At 35.0% G+C, this 27,509-nt stretch overlaps 1 protein-coding gene across 2 annotated transcripts in view; it reads left to right on the top strand.

Moving 5' to 3' along the window:
- DPYD (dihydropyrimidine dehydrogenase) overlaps positions 1–27,509 on the top strand; it is an 809,798-nt gene that overhangs the window by 588,483 nt on the left and 193,806 nt on the right. For both annotated transcript variants that reach the window (XM_059926787.1, XM_059926794.1), the window contains exons 17-18: positions 5,302–5,422; positions 6,237–6,356. In XM_059926787.1, the coding sequence (XP_059782770.1) occupies positions 5,302–5,422; positions 6,237–6,356 (241 nt within the window). The remainder of the gene's footprint in view (positions 1–5,301; positions 5,423–6,236; positions 6,357–27,509) is intronic.

The following is a 27,509-nucleotide window of genomic DNA, read 5'->3' as shown; positions in this document are numbered from 1 at the left end:
AGAAATAAGAAAGTCAATGTTAATTTATGCAATGTGAGCTCTATCAAGTCGACAGTATTTGTTGAGTGCCTACTATGTGCTGAACTCTGTGCTACATGCTCTGAAATACTCTGAAATAAGAGAGCATATCAAGATCTCCTTTTTTATACTTAACATCCAACATACATGTTATTTATGTGCCTGGGTTGTACTTCCTAGTAGACTCTGCCTTCCTTGTCCCACTCATCTTTGTCTCCAGCATAGGCTAGTTGCAGTGCCTTGTCGTCAGTAAATAAATTTGTTAAAAGGATAGAACCCACATTGCCTAGAATGCCACTGGCTTTAATTTTTCTATTTATATTTGAACACCCTTGGAATTATTTTAAAATTTTAAATGAAATTTGTGGTGGTATAATTTACTTATAACAGAAAAAAATACACTTAAGTATAGAATTTGATATGTGTTGACAAATGTCTACTCTCATGTAAATACCATCACACTCAAGATACAGACCATTTCCATTACCCTAAAAAATTTCCTTGTGCCCTTTCCCACTTAATCTCTTTCCCATCCCCAAACCTCAGTGACAGCAACCAATGCTCTGCTTTCTGTCAGCGTAGCTTTTCCTTTGTGGAATTTCATATAAATGTAATCATGCAGCATGTACTCTTTTGTGGACTTCTTTAACTGAGAATAATGTTTCCTTGATTAAGTCCAAGTTGTTGCATGATTCAGTAGTTTAGTTTTTTTTTTTTAATTGATGAATAGTATTCCGTTGTGTAGACATGCCACTTCATTCACATACTAAATGGATATTTGAGTTGTTTCCAATTTGGAGCTATTTTGAAAAAGTTGCTATGAACTTTTGTGTGCAAGTCTTTGTGTGGATATATATTTTCACGTCTCTTGGATATATAACTCAGAGTAGAATTGCTGCATGGATTAGTAAGTGCACATTTACCTTTAGAGAAAACTGCCAAACGGTTTTCCAAGGTGATTATGCCATCGTTAGAATTCTTAAATCAGGAAAACTGGTGCAAGAAGGACACATGCTAAAATATAAGTTAATTAAAAACATCCCCATTCTGATGCCTAGTCTTTGCATTTACTAATAATTCTACCTGGTGTAGTTAACTCTTTCTGTCTTACTTTACTGACATAGAAGGATAAATAAATCACTTTTGCCTATTACTCTGAAGCTACAGCTAGTCTTACAGGTATAAATGAAGTAGAAGCCTTTTATAGTTCTAGTTTACAATTGATGGCTGCATTTTACTTTAAGGAGCAATTTTGCTAAAGAAGATGATGGTTTAGGACATGATAATGGGAAAGAAAATTAAGAAGGTGAAATAGGTACTCAGATTGATCTTCTGGACCCTAGTTCTGTCTATCAGAAAAGTGGACATAAAAATGCTAGCTACTTCCTAGCATGCCATGTGAATTAAGACTTCAGAGTTCCTTAGTAGAAAACATTTCATAACTGGTAAAATTTTTCAGTGGGTTCATTGAAATGCCACCTTCTAAGAAAGCCATTTTGAAAAGAATTGTGCAGAGTGGAAATTACCAGGGAAATTGGAGAAAATGTTTCTCAAAGTCAAAAATTTCACTAGTAATTTAACTTATCAAGAAATTCTCACAATCTCATTCTCTAGTGCTTATTCCTCTGTACAGGGCATGAAATCAGTGAGATTTGATGCCCTAGGTAATTGGTGAAAATACCTGTCCTACAATGGAGAGGTCATCTAAGGGTCCTCAAAAGCAGCAGGGTGCATCATATATAGAACCCCCTTAATGTGTAACTAGAGACATGCTAGTTACTAGAATTAAAAATTATTATCTTGTGGCCCAGATAGAAAATTAAGCTTTTAAACGCAGCCAGTTTTGGACAATGGAAATTTCTGCAACAAACAAGCTGCTCAGAACTACGTTTTCTGCTTTCTGCTGTTGTCACTGTTGTTTGGTTTTCATAGGAATCTATTCCAGAGTGTATTAATTGCAGACAGACACAGGGTTGCTCCTCATTAAAATTGTCAGAGGCCACATTTATCTCTAGTTTGCTTTTATCCTCTTCTTAGCACCTCACAAGCTTGATCTGTTACCTTCACGTCATGTAGTACCCCCAAGACCACCACGTGCTCCCCAGACCTGTCACTCATTCCTTTAAGGGCTTCACTGCTTTCTTGCTAGTAATATCACACACCTCCATCACAGGAAAACCCATTCTGCTCCCTCACAGCTTTCTTTGGTGATCATATAAATAACAAAAGGGTTAACAGGTATTAAAGTAGTATACACACACACACACACACACAAGCAATTGCTATGGGAGAGATTACAAATCATGATCAGGGATGGGCATTATGAATATCTGCAGGAAGAGCCAGTAAAAAATTGGTGATACAGGTGGGCTTTTTGTGGACTAGACACTTTAAAAGACTTGTTAAGCTGTTCTTTTTTCCATGATTATCTACCATTTTTCTTCAGAATTTTTCCTGCTTTGTAAAGAAGCCTTAGTGAATTTCACCCTTTTAGACAGTATCTATCATAAAATATATTTGTGTTTTTCTTAAACCCAAACATAATCTATAAATTGATGGATACGTAAAGAAATAAATTGAAAATCTGCCAAGTTTTCATTTAGTCTTCTTTCATTGACACAACAAATTTTTTTGAGTGCCTACAATGTTATATGCCTAGAAGTAGAAAAGCAGTCCAGAATTGTCTTCTTTTATTTAATTTTTGTTGATGTGGATAATGTTAAAGTCTCAGTCTGTCTGAGAGGTTGTAGTAATTTTCTGTATTTCCTATTCTGAAGACTTTTTGGAGGGGAGAATTAGAAATTGTCTAAAATTTATTCATTTCAATAAGATTCTAAAAATTGGCTTGTTAGGAAGGGCAATGCCACCTGATGCTATCACTAGCAAATGAGAAGGTCAAGATGCAGAAGCACTATTGTTTTTAGATCTCGATCATTCATATCAAAAATGTGAGGAAATTAGGAATGTGTGAATAGTTTCCCCAAAGTATACAGGTTCATTTTTTCATGTTATTAGCCTCACCACATTTCTATTTGTATTAGAATATTCTCTATTATGCCTGTCAAACAAAACTTTGCAATTTATGGAACAGTCAATAATTTTTACAATAATGTTGGCTATAAGTTGTCTTTAAAATTCTCAGGTAATCAAATTGTGTTTCAGCTGGGTATGAGGATTAGTAAACAGCTGGCTTAACTGAGTATGAAGACAGGTAAAATATATCTGAACACCATAAACCTTACACATAGAACTATCAGAGGATTAAACTGTGGTATCTCAAAATAGCAGATGATTCAAGTAAATAAAGGTAACCAATGGACCATATTTTTTTACAAAAACTGAAAAACTCTGAACAAATTTCAAATTGTTAAACAATGTATTGAGGCATCCATTTAAAGTATTCAACTAGTGAGAATCAACAGAAAAAAGTGTGACAGATGTTCAAAGTAAATATAAAGACACGGTGGTCAATAGTATTGAAAGCCACTTAGAAACCTATATCAGATTATTAGTCTTTACTCTATTGGAGCCAGATAATATTTTAAATTTGTTTTACTAATTCTTATCAGGCTACCTTCCATGTATTATGCAATTCAAGTGATCTTTAAATTATCGGCAAATTCTACCCTAAAGAGAGCTTTCACAAAGGACATGCAATTGATGTCATCTAGAGTTACTGTCATTTCTAGGCTAAGAAGTCCCATGGAAATTCATAACTTAAAAATGAAAGTCACAAAGATGCAACTGTCTTCATAATGCCAATGCAGTGGTTATAAATATTTCATGAACATTGCATGGGCGGGGGCAGATCTCCATTTTCATGAGTTAGAATTTGTACAGCTAAGTCTCCAGATTTTACTATTTATAATACACAGTATGCCCTGTAGAGCATTCCATATAGTGCTTTTTTAATATTTATGTTTAATGAAGAAATTACTGTTCTGAAAAGAGAACAAGCCAAGTCAAAGATTTCTTGTTGAAATTATTAGTTTTGCTGAATAGCGACAATAACAATCGAAAGAAATTACCTCATCACAGTGTCTTAGCACACAAACATGTAACTTGTAGAGTAATACAAGATGACTGATCAAGATACATTAAACCTAAGTGAAAAGGTTCTTTCTAAAGGTTATAACATTAGAAATCTCACCTTAAAAGAATTCGAAAGGTTAAAATGCAAAGAGCAACTTTCTTACATGTAAAAATATTAATTACAAATGAAATTCTTGCCTACTGTTTCATAGTTTAAATATATGCATTTTTCTGGGTGGATCTTTTATTTTTTAAAAAAAGCATTTTAACTTCCTAAGATAATATTACCAAGTTCAATAATGAATTGCTATTGCATATTTTAATGTAATTTATCAAAGCACATTATCAGTACCTGTCAGAATAAATTTTGCACTAAAAGTAATGAAAAAAAAGGACTATTGTATGCGTTGAAATCAAAGAACATTACTACTGCTAAGTTATTTTCAATGGAAAGGATAGGTGATTGCCCTCTACATGATACTTGTCCCATGAGAAAATAGAAGCCTGAAAAATCACAAGAAACAGGGCAGGAAAACACCTATTCCTTGCTTTTAAAAATGAGCGTTTGATATTTTGTTTCATTCTTGTCATTTTGATCAATTCTTTCAAGTTGACCAATGTTGAAAAGTGCTACACAGCTCTTGGCAACATTTGCAAAAGTAAGCTAAAGTTACTGATCAGATCCTGTGTAACCTAAGGCTGAATTATCCCATATTAGCATATACTATATACCATAATTAAATTGATTAGGAAGTCACATATTTTCTTTTGAATACACTTCAACAAGACTAAGTCTTCTAATAATGAAAACAATAGACTTCAGATTTCATACCATTCACATGGGAGTCAGCTATTCAAATATTTTTGTTAGGCTTAAACCAATGAGGTCGTTAGAAATTCTGTAATGGTTCCCAAACTTATCACCAGAAGTTTATGTTTTATTTCTGACATTATTTAACTGGAAGTGGGAAACACTTTCTTCCATTTGGTTCTTTGTAATTTTATTTTCCAAAGGCTCCCTTGAGGAATTTAACCTTTATGTGATGAATTTGCAGTTCACTTGAAGTGTGTTAACCTTAGTTCCCTAATGAGTCTAGATGTAATACTGAGGAGGAATTTGAGAAATATATCATGTTGCTCATTGTCAAGTTGGATTTGTCTTGCACATCTCCAGCTTTGCTGTTGTTCCAGCACACATTTTGATCACAATTCTTTAATTATGTTCTATATTTAACTGACCTATTTGAACAGGATCCAGAGCTGGTGCGAAACATCTGTCGCTGGGTTAGGCAAGCTGTTCAGATTCCTTTTTTTGCCAAGTTGACCCCAAATGTCACTGATATCGTAAGCATCGCCAGAGCTGCAAAGGAAGGTAAGAACCTGACTTACATCAGTTGCCTCGTTACGTAAGTATGGGCCTAAATTTCATAGCCATACTAAAGTATATCTTTATCCACAAATATATGTGCATATCTCTCTTTAAACTTTAAGAAAAGTATTAAACTGAGCGCTTGACCTCACAAATGTAACAGATCCATACCTATACTCAAGCTAGTAAGTGGCCCGGGAATACAAGAATATCTATCATTTTTCCTAATAAACACCTGGTTTACACACAAACAATTATGAAACGAAGCCACAGTCACAACAAACCACTCCAAAATGAATGACTTCCCAATATAACAGTCCAGCAATAGCACCTGAACCTTTAATGAAACTTTTTAAAAAGATCGCTGCTTCCACAGGTGAAATTTCTTATGAGTTCCCTTTATATTTGATGGGATCTAGTACACTGCCTTAAACACATGCTCAATAAATATCTTGAATACATAAATCATACAGTCAATGCATGATTTACAAATCATATATGCTTGTGTGCTATCCAATGGAAATTGCATCCTGATTTGTAAAGATATTGTAAATTACCTGGAAAATAACACTGAGTACAAAACATTTGGCATCCACAAATCTGTATAATAATTGGAAAAATAAAGTGGTGGTAATTAAAAATTTTTATGTCTAGCATTTTAAGTATAATTATAGGAGTGAAATTAGTGAATATATTTGAGGGGAGGAAATGTTCTCAAGAGAAAGTAGAGTGTGCATTTTTCTGGGTTGTGTGGGTTTGAATGGGTTTTAGCAATCGTCCCTTTAAGAACTGCAGAAAAATGTTGTGTTTTTCATAGGTGGCGCAGACGGTGTTACAGCCACCAACACGGTCTCAGGTCTCATGGGATTAAAAGCCGATGGCACACCCTGGCCAGCAGTGGGCACTGGGAAACGGACTACGTACGGAGGAGTGTCCGGTAAGTGTTACCCTCTCCTTGCATTTTTGCTTCCTTGGAGGTTGGTGAAAAATCAAGAGATCATGTTACAAGCAAGAATATTGTGCCTTTTATGATCCCAAATTCTTATAACTCACTGCTGGTCAAAACTCCTAATAGTTACGACAGATGGAACAGGTTGATCAAGTGACTGATAGCACAAGAGGAGAGTATACCAAGATAGGGTTTCATAAAAATTCTATTCTCTTGCAGTCTGTGCATTACTCAGAATTTCTCATTGTCACAATTGTCTCATCATTAATTAGTAAAGGCTAATAACAAGGCCTTTTAAAAGAAGAATATAAGCACCCTGATTTTAATATCTTTTTTCATAGTCTGGGTTAGTTTCCAGTCTTCCTAGAAGTTTGAAATCTACCTTCTTCAAAAATCTCACCTTCACAACTGTGAAAGAAATCATTAAAACATTACACTTATAGCTTCAGCTGACAAGATATTTGCAGACCTCATACCTTTGCACACTTTTTCTCATCATAAAACACTTGGATTTGAAACAGAAAGAGAAGCTTTAATCCCAAAGTCCTGTTCAATATCTTTGCCCTGTGCACTCTGTTGCTGTGACAACATGAACTTGGTCTTGCAAAGACAATGCTGTGAGGTTCTTGACTGTACTGGTATGGGGATTAGTCTCCTTGGTGATAGAGACTGTGGTAAATATACATAACATAGCAGTGTCCCACTGTTCAAGAAAAGCATTGCTGAATCAGACCAAAATGTGCTTTTGGAAGAGGCTGCATAGACACAAATAAAGCTCTCTCCATGCTGAGGTATTATGTTTTGAGAGCGTGAAGTGTGCTTATGAGCCATGACTTAAAAAAAAAAAAAAAATAGTATATTCTGCTTTTAATTGAATGCCATTCCCACAATGTCAGAAAGAGGAAGGCTGACGAGGAGCACCTGCTCAGGGTCCAGACAGAACTCCCTTTTATCAAGAGCTATCAAACAGGGCCTTAAATATTATTGTAATGCAGAATAACATGGAGCAAGTTAGCATGTGTCTCAGAAAGAGAGTCGAGAGATTCCAGAGTTGGGCTGTAACGTGCACTATGTTTTCTGTCAGCCCATTTCAATTTTTCCAGCCTGCCATGTTGACAGCAAGAGAATAAAGGAGGTCACAGAGGGTGCTGAACATTAAAAATTAATAAAAGAACTATTGCAGTAGTATTTTATATAAGTAACACCATTCACGTTTTCTCATTTAAGCTGCAGTTTCTGAATATTCTCCCATACCATAACTCAGTCTAATAAACTGATGGAATTACAGCATTAGAAAAAGTCTTTTGTGTTGCAGTCTTTTAAGCATACACACACTGGAAATTATAGCAGTATCTGCAAACAAGTTTAGCTGTACCTCAGGGCCCGTTAACATTTCCATAAAACTCTATTTCTAAGATTTATAAATTCATCTATAAATATTCACTTGGGTTATAAACTCAACCAAGCCTGGGTAGAACTTTCATTTTAAACAACAAAATGTCCCTAACATTTTTAAGGGTTTGTACCTCATTTCTAATAGGTTCTATATTAAGTCCCTTCACATTATGAACAATTTGTTTTGAAAATAGACTCTCTCCATATTGACAAAATTAATAGTTTTTCTCCTTTAAAGCAATGTTTGCTTTAATTTAAAGGTAATATAATCTGAAAAGCAGTTTAAACAGGCAATGATAATATATTTTAGGACAGAAGTAAGTTCTATAACAAAGTACCTTCAGAATGAGTTATAGCAAAACCTAGCCTAACAAAATGTGTTAAATAAAAATGGCTTCAAATTTTAGGAGTGATGAAAATATCAAAATGGCTAAATACCATTCCTAGTTTTATCAATAATGCTGCTTCAATATAGAAAACTACACAAAATATGCCAGGTATTTTTACAAAATTAAAAAAAAAAATTCCCACAGCACAGTGCTAATACTTACCCAAGTGTTCTCTCAGAACACTGGAATATCTACTTTTAGAAGAGCTGCTTGAATCATCGATTTTTTTTTTAAGTGAAAGCTAAAAAGAGTTCAATTTTGGATAGCCACCTGAAATACAGTACATACTTTTCATTACCAGGGAAGGCTATTTTTCTCTTTCAATACTTTCTAGCTCTCTATCAGTCTTTTTTTTTTTTTCCCAGAATAAGATCCCTGCTATTTGAAATGAATATTTTGCTTTGTTTCAATGGGGAAATGGTGAGGAACTAGAGTAGGGCACGTGCTATAGAACAATGGTCACATTTCAGTAATGCCCTTCTTTTAAAACATATTAGCTAGTAAGGTGCAGTGACTAGCTTCAAAAACAGAACCTCAGCTAAGGAATGTCAGTTTAATTATTTCAAATATGATCAGTCTGGATTCTAGAGTATTCTAAAACAATGTTTCTCAAACTTTGGTTCCCAACTTATGAGTGTATTATGGAATCAAGCTTAATGAACTCTGAACAAATTTTTTATTTTAATGAAATAGAACAGAAAAAACTCTCAGAAGGCTTTGCACACAGTTGGGATAAACACTGGTCAAACATCTTTTTTTAGTTATACATGTAATGTGCACATATATATATTTCTATACTAGGTCATGATGTAAAATGAATTTTTTATTGTGGTTAACTTCAAAAATGTCAGAAAGCTGCTGTTTTAGAGGGAGGTCTCTTTGTTAGATAAAAGATGTCATTATGCCTGTAGAAGTCATTAAGTGAGGTAACTTCTACTTGTTGAAGTTTAAAATTTGTATCAAGAGGGAGAGTTAGGACTTCATTCCAAGGTCTCATCCTCAGCTTTGTTATTTTAGAAACTGCATTTTCCAACTCACCTGTAGGTCATTGGAGTGGGGAAGGTGGTCAAACACAGGAATCAAATTCATAGTAAAATGACTTATAAACCTAAATTTTAATTGTAGGAGAAATGGCTGGCAAGATTTGTGATAACAGTAGGAGTCTATTAAAGGAGATTTCATAGCGAGAACAGTATCAAAAGAAAGCTTGTTCAGTATTCATAAGGAATATTTTCATGAAACTAGGATGACTAATTAAGCTCTCCACCATACAAGTACTTACGTCTAAATCATTGCCTCTAAAGAATCAATATTCTCTACTTTTCTTTGGACAGTAGAAACATAATACTGTAAGTTGTTACCACCTAACTTTCTTTTTTTCTAGAATCCATGCAGAACACTTTTTAATATCAAACAGCAATTAGTTCATGTATCACTACACAGTTGAATAAATTATTGTTGTTTTTTTTGTGGAGGAGGGGAGAAAATTCCTTGGCTTTATTTATTTGGTTAGAAGGAACACTAATCTCATCAGGAACATTATTTATAAACTCTGTCCTCAAGTGGATTACTCATTATTTTACCTAGTTTTAGTTTGGTAATTTTTTTTCTTGATTTAGTTTCAGATTTTGACCCTTTTCTTGACCTTGTCCCCAAGTAATAATGGTGTCTTAAGCTGGCCCCTAACTCCGTGATTACTATCACCTGTATAAATGGTGTTATCCAGCTGTGGTGGGACATTTTCACATGAAGTCCTCCCTGTAGATAAGATTCTTTTAGAGATGGTTAAAAATGAGTCCTGCATAGCATAACTAAAGATATGTCTTTCTTGCAACTGACTTCACAAGGATAACTTTTATTAACTTATAGCTGCATCGGGAGAAATAGTAATCAAGCAATGGGGTAAACTCATTTGAAGGAGTTTTTGTTATTGTTCCTTATTGTGTTTTAAAAGGTTATTTTTATTAATGGGGGATGGGCATATTCCTTAGGTTTGTTGTTATTCCGTTGTCCTGCACACATTTCGTTTGTTTTACATGAAAACACATACACACACACCCACATATAGGGAAAAGTTCTGAAATTTCTCTGCAGAAGGCACTTTGAGATGATGATAGATACTTTAGGCTCAATATAATTTACTTTCTACAAGGTTGAAAAATTAACTCGTTTTAAATTATTTTATTTGCTAAATTTGTTTTATTTTATCAAAAAAGGGAAATTCTTGTCCTTAATCTCAAATTTTAGACGTTTGAAATTATTGATTCTGTATCAACTTAGTTAAAACAGTAGAACGCTATTATTACTCACTACTAATACTTATAAACTTTATACTGATTTCTGAATAATTCATCAAAGACGGAACCCATATTTTACGAATATGGGTTTACTAATATGTTTCAGGAACCCATATTTTACTAATCATGTGAAGGATATTACAGAGGTTAAGAAATGATTGTGTATTTCTCAACAAATGATAATGGTATACTCCATAAATGCTCTTACATTCTACAAATAAATGATACATGATTTGAAATCTAGCTATGTGGGCTATTGGACAGTGCACACTAACTGAGCTCTTATAGTTACAAGCCTAAGGGTGTTTTCTTTGTAAAATCAACATGGGAATTACCAATAAAAGAAGGTGCAAGTTAGAAATTTGCTAGTAATTTGTAACTCCATGACAATGTAGGGCTAGAAATGAGTACAAAGTGTATAGTTCAGAAAACTTGAGGGAATCGATGTATCAATAATGTATCAATAGTAGCTTAAAAAAGAATCTTAAGCATTGGCTCCACACTGCATATTTTATGTTTGTCTTTAAAATAGTTACTCAAGAGTTGCCGGGACTTAGCAGCATGCCCTCAGCTACTGGGCACTACATAAACACAAATCCAATGAAACCCGCTCTAAGCATAAACTTAAACTTATTTTGTTGTATTTATTAGTGACTATTGTGTAAAATGGAGAAGATGACAAAACATACACTAGATTGGAAACTCAGAAGTTTCAGTTACATTTTGCTTTGAATAACTGTTTTCACACATGCAAGCAACTGAAAATTTTGGTAAGATTGCTTTAAGTTCTTATACTATACGTTACAATTATATCAAAATGCAGTACTGGTATTTTTTATAGGAAGTAGTTTTTAATGGGCTGGATTTTTTTATGTGTCAATCACATGATTACTGATGCATAAAAACCTTTCAGAAAAACACACCTACTATCCGTCATAAAATTTCAGCTATCTATTGTAACCATCTTTATCAATAAGAGCTTAGATTTTAATACTGAAATATCTAAAATAATCTGTTAAAGATAATATTTCAATGAATAAAAAAGCAGTAATAAATCATGCCAGAAAGAATAATTAAAAGGAGAGCCTTCCATTTTATACTCACTTATCTATTTTCTTTTTTTATATGTACCAACATAATGCAAAAAATTCTAGTCTATTATTCACATATGTAAAAACATTCTTAGACTATCACAAGTTTAACTGATCAAATTCTTAAAGAACTTGTTATATAAATATATGTACTATATTTGCAGAATAGTCAAAAGTAGGCATATCAAATAAAGATGTTGAATTACAATTTTCATTATAAATTATCAGTTTAGTTGAGAGGAGCTCACCATTAGAACTATTCTCATTTAAATCATGCTTATTTGAATATATTCATGTACAGGTTGACAAAGAATCCCCTTCTGCATTATATTGCTTTTCCCGAAGCCGGAGTTTCTCACTGTTTGGCCGTCGTTGGTCTAGGCAGGAGATCAGAGCCCTAATAATAGATTTTTGACAGTGAGCGCGCCTGCTACCTGCCCTACACAGATCCTCACTGCTCGTGTTTGCTTCACGGCAACAAAGCAGACAGAAGGAAAATGCCAAGTGCTGAGTTTGAGGTACAGCCTTGCCTTGGCTTGACATTTGAGCAGAATAGCAGTTTATGAGATGCATAATTTTTCATCTGGGACTCAGCTGCCATATTCATAGACGCTTACAGCTCATTGACAGACTGGAGCAAGGGCAAAGGTTTAAAGCATAGATCAAGGTCTATATTCTTTCCTTAGGTATTTTAAAATAACTGCAGATAAATGATAAAATCGAATGATGTTTAAGAGCCAAAAAATTCTTGGGTATCTGGATAGTATATATGTTTTCTTTGTTCAAAATTAGGAAAATAATGTCTGTTACCAGCTCCTAAGAAAATATTTGATAGACTTCGTAAACTAAAGGACACTGACAAGCATATTAAGAAAACTTACCTTTGCAGCAGTGGTAATGAATTATTAAATTTCTTTCTTCTGTGTGTGTGTGTGTGTGTGTGTGTGTGTGTTTTCATAAAGAAAGATTTCAAGCTTGAAATTAATCAAAAAGGTTCTATTATGAAAGTAAAACTAGAGAGTATTTTGTCACTGTTTGAGCTTGAATTTAAATATTCACAGATTCATGCATATCTTCTGTACTGAAAATCAGTGTAGGTACATGTGAGTGACTGTTTAATTTAGAGCCACACATCCCTGTAAGCTTCAGGAACAGTTCACCATGTCACACTCTCATACAGAACAATGGTACAGTACATTGGATTAATTTAAGAAGACTTGCAGAGAACTGAGTTCTCAGTATGTCAAGATTTCAGTTGTATGTTAAATATTTTCTAAAGGCCAGACCCTTAAATCTCAGGGGCTGTACCAAGCAGTGAGCTGTGAATTTAACCATAGGCTAACTGCTAATGATAAGGAAAAGAGTCCTAGTTGAGGCAGCTGTAATACAGTCATTGGATTAGGCTATCAATCACTCGGCTCCCTAAGGAAAAGGGGAAGAAGACCAAACAGTGAAAAGGGAAATTAGGAAAGGAGGGCATGATTAGAATGAGATTCTTCACCATCTTTATCCATTCATCGGTTTAAATCCATAAACATTGGTCCAAACTCTCCAGCAAACTCTGACTATAAAGCTAACACATTTATTCCTAACATCCAGAGAACTATCAAATTGTCATTGGTTCTCAGTAGTTAAAGATCTTGAAACCCTCTAGAAGCAAATGCCTGATCACATAATAGAAAATAGATTAACCCTTAATTGTTGGACTTAAGATTTGTATATATGATTCCTTTATGTATCAGGATTCATGAATGTTGATAAAGGAAATATTTCTATTTAACTTCTAAACTGTAGCCAGTTTTTACTTATGGAAGTCCTGCTGGTGAGGTGAGACTCCAGGAGATCAGTGGTTCTCAAACTTTAATGTGTACCAGTACCTGGAGGACTTATTAGAATACAGATTGCTGGAGTCTTCCTCTTGAATTTCTGATACATAAGTATGGGAGGGCCTGAGAATACGCACTGAACAGTAGATGAAGTACAGTTAGTGTCACTGAGCATTTTGGTTTGAATAACTTACTTCTCAAATAACTTAAAAGGCTTTAATCCAAGGTAAAATTAGAGAATCATGGTATTCTATAAATAAATGCAGAATCTCTGCCCACAGTTAAGTATCTGAAACAAATTGTAGTTAATAAGGTCAGAATTAATTCCTAGAAAAAGTATAGAGCACAGTATTTGATGTTTCAGAATAGAAAGAATATGTCACCCCATTCCAGATTAAATGTTGACTGCAAACCATTGTTTATGCGAAGAGAATCCATTCTGAGTGCCACTGAAGACAATTTATGGATATTAGTAATCCTTTGAAGGTGTCAGAGGTAGACAAGGGTAAAATTAAGCTCACGACTGTGAAATATTATGTTTTCCTTTTTGACTTTGTGCAGATACTAACATACTGAATAATAACAGTTTTCTCCCAGGACAAGCACTTAAATATCAATGAACCTAGTTACTTTCTCAGACTCTTAAAATATAGAAGACAACAGTATTGGTAGCCTTCTGTTCTCTCTTCACTTACTTCTTTCCTGTCGTCCCCATACAATGGTATCCTTTTATCAGTAAAAGGAAGGAGATAACCAATGTTGCGGAGATAAGCTATTTCAGTGTACAGTATCCCTGCTGTTTGCATGATTACACTATGCACTGAGAGTCTTCCAAAGTCATGTTTATAGCCTGTTTGCCATAATGCTCATCAACCATGGAAGCTGCCTACAGCCTTCTTGGATGGAGGAGTGTCCTGGTGTGCAGCCCAGACAATTTTGTATCATGTGAATACCTGATAAGTTCCAAGAGGTCCTTAAGTGTAGGGCATGGTAAACCTTTGAGAGACCCATGCAGTATCTGATGCATTAAAGGTACAGACTGCCAAGATGATACAGGAGTGATGGTACAGGAAGAGTTAGGATTGGAATAGAGGAGGCAAAGGAATCTGGTCAGGCCAGCTTAACCTCTTTGCTATGCTTTTGCAAAAGGTCCAGCACTTTGATTCAGTTTGGTGCAGAAAGTATACTAAGGATTCTATACATATTATGTCTGTGGTCTTCAAATTTTTATGCTCACAAATACCCCACATTTAAAAAATTATATACCATGTACCATTCACTCATTTTAGGTTGACCTTTATAAATTTTGACTATAAGTTTACTTGATAGCAAAAGACAGAATTTCCCGAGTTCTGCAAATATTCATTCTTAAAATGAAATTGCTACATCATTCTTGTAAATAAACCTAATAGAGTCTAAAGACCAGTGACTTTATACTCGTCATCTTATTTAAAAATACATAACCAAGCTCTAAATAATAGTTGAAAGTTTTACATAGATTTTTTTTCCCTTGAACTAATATTTTTAATTGAACTTCTCACCAGATTTTATTCTGTTTTATTCTGTTTTCATATATTTTTAAGCTTGAGCTTCTTTTATAAGCCCCTCTATGGAATTTGTCTTTAACAAAATATATGTCTATAACTGGACACTTATATTTTTTAAATTTCTGGGTTAAGACTTTAAATGATAAATTGTTTTTCTTTCGTATTGTTAGACTTTAAAATTTATACTTTATCATAATATAAATGTATTATAAGTTTTGATTATTTTTCAACATGAAACTAATTTTATTGGAACTGCGTTTCTTAATGGGAAAAATATGGCTTTTTAAAAAAAAATCTGATCATGTATCCATTGATGCATGTTATTCCTAAAAATGCCCAGGTTCAGCATCATTCTATCCTGCTTTTATTTGTAGATGTGAACATTGAAAGTCCTTGTACATCTAAATAATTTTAATTTTAGAGTGGAAAGAGTTTTATAATATCATAGTCATTTCACTCAAATCTTTGGACACCTTTCATGTTATAAGCTAAACATTGCTTATTGATCTTAACCAAAAATACTTAAACAATTTGATGAGTTTCTCTTTCAGTTTTTTTGAAGCAATAACTTAGAAGTCATCTGACTTGCAAAAATAGTTTTTACTCAATCATAGACCAATGCCAATATTTTGAATTATCATTCCATTTGGTACCCCAGAATCTTTACACCACAGGGCACTATACCATTGCAGTATTTGAGATCACTGAGAAATATGCTTTTTTTCTAAGGTGGAAAGGACTGTTGAGACATGGGAGTTGGGAACAGAAGAGCCAGCATGATCTCTTGACTGTACTCTATCCCAGGCAATATAACTTAAGAAATAATACATATGGAAATATGAGATCTAGAAAGTGATTCCCTTAAAATCAATTTACCCATGGGATACATACTGCCATATGAAGTACATCACTGCGTATACATACTTTTAGGACAAGAGTGCTAGCTTATTTCATCTAATCTTTGCACAACTTTACGACAACAAAACAGTACCTTGGTTTTATTACTTTTTATGTAAACTCGACTATGTCTCTTAAAGTAGCACCAGCAATTCTGAGAAAATTTCCTTGCATGGGTTAATAAATTTCAGTATATAAGTTAATATGTGCTAATGGTGGTATCTGAACATTTATGCTGCTAGTCACTTGTGTTACTAGCAAAATTGATCAGCCTTTCTGCACTCCTCAGCCCCGGCAATTCAAAAAATGAGTAACAGCTGTGTGGAATATCCAGGCCTTTTTAATAATATGATCTTTGGGTGCCCAGCACTGTATTGAACACTCTAAGTGCATTCTTATTTAAATAACCCATGAGGTGGATATTACTGGGCCCATTTTACAGACTTAAAGACACAAACTCCAGATGGTTAAGCAACTTGCCAAAGTTTACATAGCCAGGTCATGTCATAGTTTGGATTCAAACTAAGATCTATCTCCAAAGATGAACTGCTAGGCATTTTTATCAATGTCTTCATCCAAAATCTGCCACAATAAGTCTAAATGGTATAACTATGGTATACTCATTAAATTCTAATAGGCTACAGATGTCACTTAGTAATCTAAAATTTATTCTACGATTTGACAGTCTGTGAACATTGTCAAAATTATGTCCCTTATTATCTATATCACTTCATCTCCACATGGGAAAACTGAGTCAAATAGGTGAATTAGGGAAAAATTCTTGAATTTATTCCAAAGAACAAAAAAAAAGACAAGAAGGGACTTCCCTGGCGGTCCAGTGGTTGAGAGTTCGCCTTCCAATGCAGGGGGAGTGAGTTTGATCCCTGGTCAGGGAGCTAAGATCCCACATGCCTCGTGGCCAAAAAAAAAACCAAAACATAAAAACAGAAGCAATATTGCAACAAATTCAATAAAGACTTTAAAAATGGTCCACATCAAAAAAAAAAAAAAAAAAAAAACACACAGGAAGCATTCAGGCATTTTTCTTAAAATGTAAGCATGCAGCATTCACTTGAAATGAAACTGTCATCAATATAGCCATAAATAACCTTATTTGTTACTGGCTTAGATAAACTGTATGAGGGCTTGGTCCAACTGTGATGCTGAGAACAAACTTTGGGGTCCTTCTTAATTCCTTCTTTGTAATCTTCAGTCAGTTACAAATGACCATGTATTCCTGCAACTGTCTCACCTTCTTTTTGGACAGATCCATCTTTTTCCCCAGGAGCAGTATCGTCTCCTTTATAATTTCAACTGAGCTTGCAAAAAGCACTATTAAGTAATTCAGAGATGTTAGTTTTTCATTAAGTGGGGAGCGCGAAAAGGACATTTTGAAAGTAGTGAGGTGGGGAAGATATTGGGCCAAAAAACCTATGCTAAGCCCTTACTGAAAGGGAAAAAGTAAACTACACTATTTCTCACTTTCCCTGGTTTAAAACAAAAGAAGATAAAATATAATTAAAATAAGAAGAGGGTGAAACCCTCTTAGCATACATTGGGCATCATATGGTATGAGAAATTTTAATCAGTGTGAATTAATTTGAAAAAAAGTACATAGATGTAGTCAAGAGTCCAAGGAATATTTCTTGGACATCTTTGTTCATTTAGCACATCTGTTTAATTATTGACCTATTTAGATTATAAGCTTCTTAAAAGCAGGAGCCATTACTGTTTCTTCGTTATCTCCACCAAAATGTAGGAAAGTTAGAGGCACATTTTAGACCTGCAAGAAACACCTTTTGATTCTTAATTTTCAGCTGTGTACAATTCAGAAGGTTTTGGAGATCAGACTGTCTCTTAATCTCTGCCATCCACCTTGACTTGCTGGTGAGCTTTTTGTAACTGAGTAAGAAATTCTAATAGACTATAGGCCATCTTACTATGCACCAGACACTAAGAACTTTTCATGTGTGATGTCATTTAATCATTACAACCTGGTCAGGTGGTCTCAGTTAGTGACCTGTTTTACTGAAAAAGAAACTGAGGCACAGAAAGGTCAAGTAAATTCTGTAATGTCACACAGCTGATATCTAGGTATATTGGGATTCATGCTGTCTGACTCTAGATATTATGAATTTAACCACTATGTTATAGCAACTTTCCTACCCCAGCTCATTCTGTATTAATTTACTCTATTATGCTTTTGTAATGTTCTTAACATATTGTAGGATGAAAATACACAGAGACCCACTTTTGTATTTCTTTAACAACAACAAAAAAATTAGACTGAAAATAATCTATAAATATGCCACTAAGATTAATCACTGTTTAAAAAACATCACAGTAATGACAGGTCACAATTATACTGTAAGTGGTCTAGTAAACCTCTCAGTATTCCTATTAACCTCTGTGCTTCATGCATTTCTCATATTAATATGCTGAGAAATAACACAAAGAAACATATGTACTTTTCAAGGCAGATGCCAAAGGTTTAATGGATCAAATTATTTCTGGGCTGGATTTTTATTCACTAGCTCCAAACATTTGGTCTTTTACTTTAGCCCAATGTTAAAATGGAATTATAAATTTCTGTCTGAAATAGTGTAAAATAAAACATAATAGAAAAGAATTGGACTAACAATAATAGTTTGAGTAGCGGAAATATCTTTTTGCCTTGGCCCTTCTAGCTCCCTAAATCCTTGTTTTAATAGCAGGTTTATACTTGATGGGGGTATGGTAACTTTTTGGTAGAAATAATGTGTGTGTGTGTGTGTGTGTGTGTGTGTGTGTATTTGCATGTTTGTTCCTTATCCATTATTCTAAATCATTCCCAAAAGACTTTTCTTTAGTTTCACCATTTTTGTGTAGGTTTATAATATAGCAGGGATCACCAAAGTGTTTAGTGTGATAGTAGTCACCCAAGGAGCTCGTTAAATATGCCACTTCCTGGGCCGGGAGGGCATCTAATTCAGTAGATCTGAGGTGAGGCCAGGAATACATACTTTTCTCAACAAGAATCTCAGAGTATTCTGACACCTGTGATCTTCAGTCCCCATTTGGCACAGGGTTGGCGGGGGCATTTTAATGTGGGGAATGTCACCATTACAAGGTATAATACTTCGTATAAAAATTTGAGATGCTTGTTTTAAGGAGAATGAAGTGAACCAATATATCGTTGATGGTTCAGTTTAGTCATTGATCTTTCTAATAATAATTTAGATTTTTAAATGAGTAGACCCTCAGAAGGATTCTCCAAAATTCTCACTAACATTTATGAACAAATAAAGAGTGACAAAATTCAAAGGAACAGCAAAATGTTGACTTAACTCTTAGCCAAATGTCACACTTGTCAAGCAATTTTTACTAACTTTCTATTTGGTGAGCTTTACGTATAGGTATTAAATTTGGGGTGATGGGATATATATTTAGAGGCCATTCTTTGCTACTCCTATAGGATTCCTGACCAGGTATTTCTGAGAATGTGCATATGATTGGATGTATCAAAAGAGCTGTTTTTATGATAATATTTTGGATGATTTTTTTGTTTTTCTAAACCAGGAATAGATAAAAACAGAGCCAAGAAGCACTTTCAGCACTTTTATACCTACTTTAAGGCAAGCAGCATTGCTGTTGTTCCAATGCCCTAAGATAGATTCTAGAATGAATGAAAACTTCATATCTCTCTCTCTGTGAGGGGTGGCCAGGAGTAGCTGGAGGCAATGCCTAATGTTTAAGAGCTCTAATCCTCATAAGCTAAGATCTTCAAGTAGAATTAGAGACTCGAAGACTCCTAGTATCAGTTCACTGGGAATTATGTAGTTTTACATATATTCCATCTGTAAAGAGTGCCAGAGATCAAGGCAAGGAGAAAAAAATAAAACTTTCCCACTTTAGTCTCACAGACTCCCATGATCTGCTAGATTCTGCCAATTTGCCTTTGAAATGTAAACATCAATGCTGCACATACCTTTAGTCCTGAAGAGGGGATTTGCCTAACCATGCAGACAGAAAAAGCAGGGGCAATTCATGCTGGACTGAGATGAGAAGATGCAGAATGGATAGGGAAATAGTTGAGAAAAGGAAAAATAGTAAAAAAGCAAAAATACAATAGCACAAATAAAATCCACATTGCTTTTATGACAGAGAAAAATTGAAACCATGGAAACTCAATTCAGTGTTGTGAAGGGTGGCCTTAGGAATCTCTCCAAAATGTAGACAAATAGAACAGAGAAGTCAATATCATGAAAGAGAAGGTGATGGACATACAGACAACCAAAAACGGAATTCTTGATGAAAGTAGCAGGATGGGGGTGGGGCAGCAGGTAATTAAAGAAAAAATACCAGTCACTATTCTAAGCTTACTTTCTAAATTTTAGTTTCTTTAATAGGCACTTTCCATATGTTAATTCGTAATGAAAGGCATATATTTTTAAACTTTTTAAACACTCTCCTAAATTAAAAAATAAAAAAAGAATTCACTGATTACCAGAAAAATCTGTAAAGAGACTTACCTAGCACATTCTACAAAATATTTTGAATTACAAGAATAGATGGACAAAATTAGGCTAGCCACAGATATGGTCTCAAGAACACTAAATAGCAGAAGAAAATGGAGTGGCACATATTTTTAGAAGAAAGGGTAATCAAATATCCAAGTTGATATTAATGTGTGAAAATTCTCAGATATACAAGGGCTCAGAAAATATATCATTCTTTAAAAATATTATTGAAGATATATGTACTAAATAACTGAGTGATAAATTACAACAGTGGTTTTCAAATTATGGTTTCTGGACCAGCCGTAAGCATCACCTGGGAACTTATTAGAAGCACAGATTTTTCAGGGAGAACCCCAAGACTTACTAAATCAGAAATTTTGAAGTGTAGGGCCCAGCAGTCTGTTTTAACAAGCCCTCCAGGTGATTCTGATGCACACTAAAGTATGAGAACCATTGAATTAAATTATGATTCCAAGAGTTAGGAGGACATTGCATAAATGTTAAGCTTTTAAAATGTTAACCATATATGTAGGCCTAAATATTTATTGGAAATCGAGTTTCAAAATTAAATGCCTGTGTCAAAACTTAATCCTGAAAAAGAAGCCACAAATATTAACAAAACTTTAAAAGGAAAAACTTATATCTAAATTCCAGATTATTTTATCAAAGGATAATTTGTGAGAAATAACAGAAGTAGGTGGGTGGAAATTCAGGTGTGCAAATTTCTTATCCTAAATCGGAGATGTTTTTTGCTTCACTCTTGACGTAGATAATTTTAAAAACTTGAAACAGCCTTTTGAAAAACTTAAGGATAATTATTATTTGAAGTAGTGAAATTTAAAAAGGACATATACTATAAAATGCCTAGGAATAAATCTAACTAAGAGGTAAAAGACCTGTACTCGGAAAACTGTAAGACACTGATGAAAGACATTGAAGACAACACAAAAAATGGAAGGATATACCATGCTCATGGGTTGGAAGAATTAATATTGTTAAGATGGCCATGCTACCCAAGGTAATCTACAGATTCAATGCAATCTATATCAAAATACCAAGTACATTTTTCAAAGAACTAGAATAAATAATTTGGTGGAAACACAAAAGATTCCAAACAGCCAAATCAATCTTGAGAAGGAAGAACAAAGCTGAAGGTATCATGCTGCCTGGTTTCAAACTCAAAGCTATAGTCATCAAAACAATATGGTACTGGCACAGAAACAGACACATAGACCAATGGAACATAATAGAGAGCCCAGAAATGAACCCACACTTAGATGGTCAATTAATCTACAACAAAGGAGGCAAAAATATACAATGTGGAAAAGATACCCCCTTCAATAAATGGTGTTGGGAAAACTGGACAGCCACATGCAAAAGAAGCAAACTGGACTACTTTCTCATACAAAAATAAACTCAAAATGGATTAAAAACTTAAATGTAAGGCCTGAAACCATAAAACTCCTAGAAGACAACATAGGCAGTACTTTTGACATTGGTCTTAGAAATATTTTTTTGGATATGTCTCCTCAGGCAAGGGCAAAAAAAGGGAAAACAAACAGATGGGACAACATCAAACTAAAAAGTTTTTGCACAGCAGAGGGAACTATCAACAAAACAAAAAGGCCGCCTAATGAATGGGAGAAGATATTTGCAAATGATATATCTGATGAGTCTCATATGCAAATATATACAAAGAATTCATACAACTCAACATCAAGAAAACAAACAACCTGATTTAAAAATGAGCAGAGGAGCTGAATAGACATTTCTCCATAGAAGACATACAGGTGACCAATAGATACATGAAAAGATGCTCAACACCACTAATCATCAGGGAAATGGAAATCAAAACCATAGTGAGATATCACCTCACACCTGTCAGAATGGCTATTATAAAAAAGACAACAAATTGAAAATATTGGCAAGGATGTGATGAAAAGAGAACCCTCATGTACTTTTGGTGGGAGTGTAAATTGGTGTAGCCATTATGGAAAACAGAATGGAGATTCCTGAAAAACTAAAAATAGAACTACCATATGATTCAGCAATTCCTCTCCTGGGTGTTTACCTGAAAAAAACAGAAACACTAATTCAAAAAGATATATGCTTCCCAATGTTCATAGCAGCATAATTTACAATAACCAAGATTGAAAGCAACCTAATTGCTCATCGATAGATGAATGGATAAAGAAGATGTGGTATGTATATAGGGAGTATTACTCAGCCATAAAAAATGAAATGATGCCATTTTCCACAGCATGGTTGGACCTAGAGGGTATTATGCTAAGTGAAATAAGTCAGACAGAGAAAGACAAATACTGTTTTCACTTATATGTAGAATCTAAAAAAAACAAAACAAATGAACAAACAGAAACAGATTCATAGATACAGAGAACAAACAGATGGTTGCCAGAGGGGAGGGGATGGGGGAAGAGAGAAATAGGTGAAGGAGATTAACAAGTACAAACTTTCATTTATAAAATAAGTGAGTCATGGGTATGAAATGTACAGTGTGGGGAATATAGTCAATAATGTAATATCTTTGTGTGATGACAGATGGCAACTAGACTTATCATGGTGATCATTTTCTAATGTATAGAAATATCGAATCACTTTTTTGTGTGTATCAGGAGTGAACATAATGTTGTAGATCAATTATACTTCAAAAGCAAAGAAGCAAACTCACTGAAAAAGAGATCAGATTTTACCAGAGGTGAGGGGTGAGGAGATGGGGAATTAGATGAAGGTGGTCAAAAGGTACAAACTCCCAGTTATAAGATAAATAAGCCCTAGGAATGTAATATACAATGTGATTAATAAAATTATACTGCTGTATGTTATATATGAAAGCTGTTACGTAAGTAAATCTTGAGTTCTCATTACAAAGAAAAAGATTTTTTTTCTTTTTTTTTGTGTCTGTATGAGATGATGGATGTTCACTAAACTTACTGTAGTAATCATTTCATGGTGTATGTAAGTCAAATCATTATGCTGTACACAGACTTACACAGTGCTGTATGTCAATTATATCTCAATAAAACTGGAAGGAAAGAGGACACATATACTTATTTATAATTCTTTTAATGTTTATTATCTTTAATGTTTTAGAATCTATAATTATTAGCCTCTTTCATTCCTATTATTAGTAATTTGAGTGTTATCTTTTATTTCCTTGATAATTCTACTTAGAAGTTATTAATGTTGTTGATCTTTTCAGAGAACCACCTTTTGGCTTTATTGATTTGTTCTAGCTTTTGTTCATTTTCTCTTTTCATTTCTTACCTCTTATTTCCTTCCTTTTGCTTATCTTGGATTTAATTTGTTCCTCTTTTTCTAGATTCTTAGAATAGAAAGTGGATGTACAGATAATTGGCTTTATACTTTTTTTCTCTTTTAATATAAATATATAAAACTATAAATTTCCCTCTACGTGTTGCTTTAGACACAGCCCACAAATGATTTACTTACTTATTATGTTTATGGTCTGCTACTACTCATTAAAATGTAAACTTCCCAAGAGCAGAGATATTTTACTGTATTACTTACTGATATATATTCTGTTGCTGGAACAGTGGCTGGCACATAGTAGGTGCTCAATAAACACTGTTGAATGAATGAATATTAAAAATTGGGACCTGACATAAAGAATGGTGGTCTTGCAATATAATTAGAAAATAATATTTTTGAAAGTCATGTTAAGCAGTGTAGTGCTCAAAAGCACAGATTTTTAAATTAATATATTTTGACACCTTGGGAAACATTTATCTCCTGCGTTTTCTCATCTGTATAATAGGAATAAGAATAATGTTTACTTCAGAGGGTTTTTGTGATGGTTAAACTAAATGATATGTACAAAATAAATGGTTACATTTATAAGGTGCTTCCTCTTTGCCAATACTACAAAAATAGTACCAGAATATTTCTGTAATGGAAGTTATTATGAAACTCAGCACACTAGAAAGTTGATTTTTTAAAAAGCACTAAATAAAAATTTTGGATCAGTTTCAGTTATGAATCTAAATGTACATTAATTACTAAGAAGTTAAATTCAATACTATATTAAAATATCCATCTTGACCAAAGAATAATACTCCAGGAATGCAAGGGTGGCTTAATATTATGAATATTATTTATATAATATCATCAGATTGTTACTTAATGTTGTTCTAGAAGTTATGTGTAACATACGTTACATGAAAAAAAGGGATATGAATTTTTAGAAAATATAGTTACTTATCTGGAGGTGCACTGCTCATATACCTAGGAAATGCAAAATGAAATATTAAATCTTAGAATTAATAAGAGTATAGGACAGTGTAATGACAATGGTGGCACTAAGATATTATATAGCAGCTACCTTTTATTAAAGGGCCCCTTAGTGCCAGGAACTGAGCTAAGCAGCCTTTACAAAGAATCATTTCATAAATGAGGAAAATTGTGCCAGAGACTCAGGTTCATTTTTATTTGAGGCCAAGTCTGACTGATTCCCAAGCCTATGCTCTTGGGGCAGTAAGGCCTGCACCACACAGCAGACATACAAACATGAGTTGCTCTCTTATACACTAACATTCACACTAGCAAAAAAAAAAAAAAACTTAAAATATTCATCCGGGGGCTGAAAGGAAGAAACAACATAACTGCAGAGCATGGAGAAGCAGATTTGAATAAATGACAAAACATAGTACACCCTTGTAGTAAAATAGGGGTCCCCAAACCCTGGGCCATAGACCAGTACCAGTCTGTGGCCTGTTGGGAACCAGCCCTCACAGAAGGAGGTGAACAGCAGGTGAGCAAGTGAAGCTTCATCTGTATTTAAAGCCACTCCCCATCACTCGCATTACCGCCTGAGCTCCGCCTCCTGTCAGATCAGCTGCGGCATTAGATTCTCTTAGGAGCACAAACCCTACTGTAAACTGCACATGCAAGGGATCTAGGTTGCGTGCTCCTTATGAGGATCTAATGCCTGATGATCTGAGGTGGAGCTGAGGTGGTGATGCTAGCGCTGGGGAGTGGCTGCAAGTACAGATTATCATTAGCAGAGAGGTTTGACTGCACAGAGACCATAATAAATCAACTGCTTGCAGACTCATCAAAACCCTATCAGCGAGTGGCAAGTGACAATTAAGTGCATCTGGTGGCAGGCTTTATAGTGGCAAGTGAGTTGACGTACTTCAATTGTACAGCTGCATCTGGTGGCAGGCTTTAAGTCAGAATCTGACACTTATTTTAGTCCTCACGTGGCCCACGCATTATTTTATTTACCACTTCCATCCATGCCTCTTTCCTGCACTGTGCACTTGTCTCAGTCACAGTTTTGGTAAGCCCACAAGCTAATGCGAGCCAAAATGAGTAAAAACCTAACGTCGCTGGAGAGCTTCTTTGAAAAGGGGGAAAGACCCAATGATGAGACAACAGAAGACTCTAAGACTGCGCACAAAAAGAAAGCTGCATTTAAAAGAAAATACCAAGAGTCCTACTTAAATTTTGGGTTCGTTGAAACAGGTGATTCGCATTCTCCAAGCTCGCTTTGCATAATATGTGGCGACCGGCTATCCAATGAAGCCATGAAACATTCAAAACTGCTTCGCTACATGGAGACCAAGCACCCTGCATTAAAAGACAAGCCTTTGGAGTTTTTCAAAGGGAAAAAATGTGAACACGAAGAACAGAAGCAATTATTGAGGACCACCACTTTGTCAAATGTGTCTGCGCTGAGAGCATCATTCTTAGTGGCTAACTGCATTGCTAAAGCTAAGAAGCCCTTTACTATTGGTGAAGAGTGGATCCTGCCTGCTGCTAAGGACGTTTGTCGTGAACTTTCAGGAGAGGCTGCAGTTCAAAAGGTGCCATGTGCTTCTCTTTCAGCTAGCACCATAACTAGATGAATTGATGAAATAGCAGAGGATATTGAGGCACAGTTGTTCAAGAGGATTGAGTCACCATGGTACACAATCCAGGTTGATGAGTCTACCGATGTTGACAACAAAGCAACAATGCGTGTTTTTGTTCGATATATTTTTCAGGAGATTGTGCATGAGGATATGTTACATGCACTTTTGTTGCCAACCAACACCAGCTGCAGAACTAGTCAAGTCTTTGAATGATTACATATCAGGAAAACTGAACTGGTCATTTTGTGTCGGTATATGCACGGGGACAGAGCGGCTGCCACGACTGGACGGCTTTCTGGTTTCACTACTCGGGTCGAAGAGGTCGCTTCTGAATGTGAGTCTACGCACTGTGTCGTCCATGGGGAAATGCTGACTAGCCAAAAAATATCACCTGAACTTAACAACGTTTTGCAGGATATGATTAAAATTATCAACCACATTAAAGCACATGCCCTTAATTCACGTCTGTTCACGCAGCTCTGTGAGGAGATGGACGCAGAGCACACACGTCTTCTCTTATACACAGAAGTGAGATGACTTTCTAAAGATAGATCACTGGCCAGAGTTTTTGAGCTATGAGAGCCGCTCCAGAGATTTCTTTTAGAAAAACAGTCACCACTGGCAGCACATTTCAGTGACACACAATGGGTCACAAAACTTGCTTACTTGTGTGACATATTCAACCTGCTCAACGAACTCAATCTGTCACTTCAGGGGAGAACGACAACTGTGTTCAAGTAGACAGATAAAGTGGCTGCATTCAAAGTCAAACTGGAATTATGGGGGCGACGAGTGAACACTGGGGTTTTTGACATATTTCAAACATTAGCAGAGATTTTGAAAGAGTCTGAGCCAGGGCCTTCTTTCTCCCAGCTGGTGCATGATCACCTATCTCAGCTTTCAGAAGACTTTGAGCATTACTTCCCAACCACAAAAGACCCCCAAACTGGGAAGGAATGGATCCGTGACCCATTTGTGAATAAGCCAGGTGAATTGACTTTGTCCGTGCTAGAAGAGGATCAACTGCTTGAGATCGCAAATGACGGTGGCCTTAAAAGTATGTTTGAGACAACTTCAAATCCCCATATGTTCTGGATTAAAGTCATGGAGGAATATCCAGAGATTGCCACAAAAGCACTGAAATGCCTGCTTCCATTTCCAGCATCCTATCTTTGTGAAGCAGGGTTTTCTGCAGTGACAGCAACCAAAACGAGATTACGGAGTAGACTGGACATAAGCAACACACTTCGGGTGTCACTGTCTCCCATCACCCCCACATGGGACCATATAGCTGCAGGAAAACAAG

The sequence above is a fragment of the Balaenoptera ricei genome, chromosome 1 (assembly GCF_028023285.1).
Source record: "Balaenoptera ricei isolate mBalRic1 chromosome 1, mBalRic1.hap2, whole genome shotgun sequence".
In the NCBI taxonomy this organism is placed as follows: Eukaryota; Metazoa; Chordata; class Mammalia; order Artiodactyla; family Balaenopteridae; genus Balaenoptera; species Balaenoptera ricei.
Note: the sequence above shows the minus strand (reverse complement) of the source record. Positions and strands in the feature narration are given on the sequence as shown.